The sequence below is a fragment of the Macaca fascicularis genome, chromosome 12 (assembly GCF_037993035.2).
Source record: "Macaca fascicularis isolate 582-1 chromosome 12, T2T-MFA8v1.1".
In the NCBI taxonomy this organism is placed as follows: domain Eukaryota; kingdom Metazoa; phylum Chordata; class Mammalia; order Primates; family Cercopithecidae; genus Macaca; species Macaca fascicularis.
The window spans coordinates 136,506,556-136,512,555 of NC_088386.1; the positions used below are offsets into that span (position 1 = coordinate 136,506,556).

A 6,000-nucleotide genomic window follows, 5' to 3' on the forward strand; every position below is an offset into this window, starting at 1 on the left:
AGGGCTGCCCTCATGTGCTCTGACCCCTGGGAGCTCAAGGGGTGGACCCCATATCCCAAATGTGGGACTGGAATGGGGACTCCGGCTGATCCAGGCAGGACCTCCAGAGTTCAGGACTGGGTGGTGAGCTCACAGGGAGGGAGGGGCAGGCCAGAGTCCCAGCTGTCCTGGACTCTGCTGTGGGAAAGGGCCGATGCAGGTGTGGAGTCAAATGTGGGCACCTCTTGCAGCCAGGTCCCGGGAGGGGTGGAGGGGCCACCCTGGGCTTTGTCTGGGAGCCTGGTCTTCCCATCCTTAGACTGACAGGTGCTGCTGCCTCTGAACCCTCCCTGCTGAGAGCTGTGCTGGGTGAGGCTGGCGGCCCTTTGTTCCCTGTCCAGGATTTGCGTTCTGGAGGGTAGGGCTTGCTGGGTTGGGGACTGGAGGGGGACGTGGAGCTCCTTCTGCCTCCCTTCCTGCCCCATGACAGCAGGCAGGTCCCAGGACAGAAGGGCTCAGGAGAGAGGAAGAGGATCCGTCCAGGGGTTAGACCTCGAGGGTGACTTGGAATTCTTTACGGCATCCATGCTTTCTTTGAGGAGTTTTGTGTTTGTGGATGTGAGGCCGAGGTGGGCGGAGTGGGGGCAGTGCCTCGTTCCTCCCGCTCGCCCTCTGCTCACCTCCAGCTCCCTCTGCAACCCCAGGACCATGAACGGCACCTACAACACCTGTGGCTCCAGCGACCTCACCTGGCCCCCGACGATCAAGCTGGGCTTCTACGCCTACTTGGGCATCCTGCTGGTGCTGGGCCTGCTGCTCAACAGCCTGGCGCTCTGGGTGTTCTGCTGCCGCATGCAGCGGTGGACGGAGACCCGCATCTACATGACCAACCTGGCGGTGGCCGACCTCTGCCTGCTGTGTGCCTTGCCCTTCGTGCTGCACTCCCTGCAGGACACCTCGGACACGCCACTGTGCCAGCTCTCCCAGGGCATCTACCTGACCAACAGGTACATGAGCATCAGCCTGGTCACGGCCATTGCCGTGGACCGCTACGTGGCCGTGCGGCACCCCCTGCGCGCCCGTGGGCTGCGGTCCCCCAGGCAGGCTGCGGCCGTGTGCGCGGTCCTCTGGATGCTGGTCATCGGCTCCCTGGTGGCTCGCTGGTTCCTGGGCATGCAGGAGGGCGGTTTCTGCTTCAGGAGTACCCGGCACAATTTCAGCTCCATGGCCTTCCCGCTGCTGGGATTCTACCTGCCACTGGCCGTGGTGGTCTTCTGCTCCCTGAAGGTGGTGACTGCTCTGGCCCAGCGGCCACCCATTGATGTGGGGCAGGCAGAGGCCAGCCACAAGGCTGCCCGTATGGTCTGGGCCAACCTCGTGGTGTTTGTGGTCTGCTTCCTGCCCCTGCACTTGGGGCTGACGGTGCGCCTCGCTGTGGGCTGGAACGCCTGTGCCTTCCTAGAGACGCTCCGTCGTACCCTCTTCATAACCAGCAAGCTGTCAGATGCCAACTGCTGCCTGGACGCCATCTGCTACTACTACATGGCCAAGGAGTTCCAGGAGGCGTCTGCATTGGCCGTGGTTCCCAGTGCCAAGGCCCATAAAAGCCAGGCCTCTCTGTGTGTGACCCTGGCCTAGGAGGCGTGTGGAGGGCGCTGTGGGCCAGGTCCTGGGGGCTCCGGGAGGTGCTGCCTGTCGGGGGAAGGTGGGACCAGCAGCAAGGAGCCTGGGATCAGCCCTGAACTCACTGTGGGCTCTCTTGGAGCCTTGGGTGGGCAGGCATGGCCCAGGTACCTGCTCTCTTGGGAAGAGAGAGGGACAGAGACAAGGGCAAGAGGACTGAGACCAGAGCAAGGCCAATGTCAGAGACCCCCAGGATGGGGCCTCACACTTGCCACCCCCAGAGCCAGCTCACCAGGCCAAAGTGAGTTCCTGCTGGCTAGGGTGCAGCCTTGAGGACACCTGCTGCCACCCCTCGGGGCTGGAATAAAACTCCCCACCCAGAGTCAGTCCTGGTGGGGCCCTCTGTGTTGCCCACTCATGTGATGGGAGGCGGGGAGGGAGTGCGTGGCTCAGAGGGCCAGCGGACATCTTCCAGGGACCCTTTGGGGCTCTTCACTCTGAGGCCCCCTTGGACCCTTTGACACTTTCCCACCCCCACCATCTGAAGCGTGAGCAGGGGCTGTTGGAAGCTCCTGGCAGGACCGCACTAGAGGCCCCTAGCCCAGGTTTCCTTGCTCAAGGCAGGACTTATCTCCATGTAGTGGCTTATCTCCATGTAGGAGCTGCACAGTGGTACAAGGAGCGGGGGACCAAGGTCAAGCAGGTGAGACTGGGTTGGGGTGGGTGGCAGTGAAGAGGTGGCCAGGATCTGCCAGGGGACCCAGCCCTCTTCTCCTTCCTTCAGGGAAAGGCTGGAAACCATGTCTGGCAGGGGTAGGGCTTGGGTGCCCACCCAGGTAAAGGCGGGATGTCCTGCTGGTTTCTGACTTTCCTGTACTTCTGCGTGGAGGGCATCTCGAACCCCAAGCTGGAAGGACGGGGCACTCCAGAGACCTCCTGCGAGTGTGGGCCAGCACGGCCTGGGCTCAAACCCCATCCTGTCATCCCATATTGCATGTCCACAGGCACCGCTCCACCCTGTTCCACGTTCCACAGGACTGAAGAGAGATGGCAGTCATGTTGTGGCAGGGACATGGCACAAACATGCAGCTGATGGCATCTCACAGGACCCCAGGCTCTGGAGAGCCCATACCCAGGAGAGCCCCATAAGGGCCCCGTGCCTAAAAGGGTGCATCTCAGGTGGGCCCATGCTCAGGAGGGTCCATGTCTAGGAGGCTTCTGTGCCCAGGAAGGTCCATGCCCAGGAGGGTCCGTGAGCAGGAGGGCCCCACTGTCAGGAGGGTCCTGTGCCCAGGAGGGTTCTATGCTCAAAAGGGTCCCATGTCCAGGAGGGTTCATATCCAAGGGTGTCCATACCTAGTGGGGGGTCTATGTCCAGGAGGGTCCCATGCCCGGGAGGGTCCATGCTCAGGAGGGTTTATGCCCAGGAGAGTTTATGCCCAGTAGGGCCCCATGCCCAGGAGGATCATGTGCACAGAGGGCCCTGTGCCCAGGAGGATACATGTCCAGGAGGTTCCATGCCCAGGAGGCTCCATGTCAAGAAAGATTCATGCCTAGGAGCATTCATGTCCAGGAGTGTCCCTGCCTAGGAAGGTCCATGACCAGAAGGGCCCATGTCAAAGAGGGTTCATGCCCAGGAAGGTCCAGCCCAGGAGGGCCCATGTCCAGGAGGGGTCCATGCTGAGGCGGCTCTATGCCCAGGAGGGTTCATGTCCAGAAAGGTCCATGCCTAGGAGGGTCCATACACAACAGAGCCCTGTGCCCAGTAAGGACCATGTCCAGGAGAACCCCATGCCCGGGAAGGTCCATGTCCAGTAAGGGCCATGCCCATGAGAGCCTCATGCCTCATGCCTAGGAAGGCCCATGCCCAGGAGGGTCCATGCCCAGGCCAGTTAATGCCCGGGAAGGTTTATGCCCAGGAGGGTTCCATGCCTAAAAGTGTCCATGCCCAGAAAGGTCCATATCCAGAAGAGTCCATACTCAGGAGGGCTGATATGTTAGATTTGTGTCCCCACCCAAATCTCATCTTGAATTGTAATCCCTATAATAACCATAGTGCCCCTGTATCAAGGGAGAGACCACGTGGAGGCAATTGGATCATGGGAGCTGTTTCCCACATGCTGTGGGAATGTGGGAAATACATGCAGAAAATAATGAGTGAGTTCTCATGAGATCTGATGATTTTATAAGGGGCTCTTCCCCCTTCACTTGGCACTTCTCCTTCCTGCTGTCTTGTGAAGAAAGTTCCTTGCTTCCCCTTCAACTTCTGCTGATTGTAAGTTTTCAGAGGCATCCCTAGCCATGCTGAACTGTGAGTCAATTAAACCTTTTTCCTTTAAAATTACCCAGTCTTAGGCAGTTCTTTATATCAGTATGAAAACAATGAAAACAGACAAATGCAGCAAATTGGTACCACAGAGAGTGGGGTGCTGCTGTAAACATACCCAAAAATGTGGAAGCAAATTTGGAACTGGGTAATAGTCAGAGGTTGGAACAGTTTGGAGGGCTCAGAAGACAGAAAGATGTGGGAAAGTATGGAACTTCCTAGAGACTTGTTGGATGGCTTTGATCAAAATGCTGATAGTGATATGGACAATGAATTCCAGGCTGAGGTGGTCTCAGATGGAGATGAGGAATTTGCTGGAAACTGGAATAAAGGTGATTCTTGCTGTGCTTTAGCAAAGAGATTGGCAGCATTTTGCCCCTGCCTTAGACATCTGTGGAACTTTGAATGTGAGAGAGATGATTTAGGGTATCTGGCAGAAGAAATTTCTAAGCATCAAAGCATTCGAGAGTGCTCTTAAAAGCATTCAATTTTATGCATTCACAAAGAGATGATTTGGAATTGGAACTCACATTTAAAAGGGAAGCAGAGCATAAAAGTTTAGAAAATGCACATCCTGACTATGGGATAGAAAAGAAAAACCCATTTTCTGAGGAGAAATTCAAGCCAGCTGCAGAAATTTGCATAAGTAACTAGGAGTCACATGTTAATAGCATAGACAATGAGGGAAATGTCTCCACAGAATGTCAGAGGTCTTCACAGCAACCCCACCCATCACAGGCCTGGAGGCTTAGGAGGAAAAAATGGTTTTGTGGATGGGGCCCAGGGCCTTGCTGCTTTGTGCAGTCTCAGGACTTGGTGCCCCACATCCCAGCAGTGGTTAAAAGGGACCAATGTACAGCTTAGACCTTTGCTTCAGAAGGTGCAAGCCCCAAGCCTTGGTGGCTTACATGTGGTATTGGACCTGCAGAGAAGTTTGCTGCACTGGTGGAACCCTCATGTAGAACCTCTGCTAGGGCAGTGTAGAAGTGATACATGGGGTTGGAGCCCCCACACACAGTCCCCACTGGGGCACTGCCTACTGCTTGTGGAACTGTGAGAAGAAGGCCACTATCCTCCAGACCCCAGAATGGTAGATCCACTGATGACTTGAACCATGCACCTGGAAAAGCCACAGACACACAACACCAGCCTGTGAAGGCAGTTGGAAGGGATGCTGTACCCTGTGAAACAACAAAGGTGGAGCTGCCCAAGGTCATGGGAGCCCACCTCTTGCGTGAGCCTGACTTGGATGTGAGACGTGGAGTCAAAAGAGATCATTTTGGAGCTTTAAGTTTTGACTGCCTACCTGGATTTCAGACTTGCATGGGGCCTGTGGCCCCTTGATTTTGGCCAATTTATCCCATTTGGAATGGGTATATTTACCTAATTGCCTGTACCTCCACTGTATCTAGGATGTAACTAACTTGCTTTTGATTTTACAGATTTGTAGGCAGAAGGGACTTACCTTGTCTCAGATGACACTTTGGTCTTGGACTTTTGGGTTAATACTGGAATGAATTAAGACTTTGGGGGACTCTTGGGAAGGCATGACTGGTTTTGAAATGTAAAAGAGACATGAGATTTGGAAGGGGCTAGGGGTAGAATGGTGTAATTAGGCTTTGTGTCCCCACCCAAATCTCATCTTGAATTACAGTCCCCACATGTCAAGGGAGAGACCAGGTGCAGGTAACTGAATCATGGGGGCAGTCTCCCCCATGCTATTCTCATGATAGAGTTCTCATGAAATCTGACAGTTTTATAAGGGACTCTTTCCCATTGGCTTGGCACGTCTTCTTGCTGCCTTGTGAAGAAGGTGCCTTGCTTCCCCTTCGCCTTCCACCACGATTATAAGTTTCCTGAGACCTCCCCAGCCATGCTGAACTGTGAGTTAGTTAACTCTTTCATTTATAAACTACCCAGTCTCGGGCAGTTCTCTATAGCAGTATGAAAACAGAATAATACAGGGGCCCATGCCCAGGAGGGTCCATGCCCAGGAGGGTGCATGCCTGGGGGTCCCTCCCAGGAGGGTCCATGTCCAGGGGTCCCTGCCCAGGAAGGTTCATGCCCAGGAG

At 55.5% G+C, this 6,000-nt stretch overlaps 1 protein-coding gene across 3 annotated transcripts in view; it reads left to right on the forward strand.

Moving 5' to 3' along the window:
* The window catches only part of GPR35 (G protein-coupled receptor 35), a 29,050-nt gene extending 25,104 nt beyond the window's left edge, over nucleotides 1-3,946 (forward strand). For all 3 annotated transcript variants that reach the window (XM_005574826.4, XM_045368092.2, XM_005574825.4), the window contains one exon: nucleotides 684-3,946. In XM_005574826.4, the coding sequence (XP_005574883.2) occupies nucleotides 688-1,617 (930 nt within the window). In that variant the 5' untranslated portion in view covers nucleotides 684-687 and the 3' untranslated portion in view covers nucleotides 1,618-3,946. The remainder of the gene's footprint in view (nucleotides 1-683) is intronic.
* Nucleotides 3,947-6,000: the final 2,054 nt, after the last annotated feature.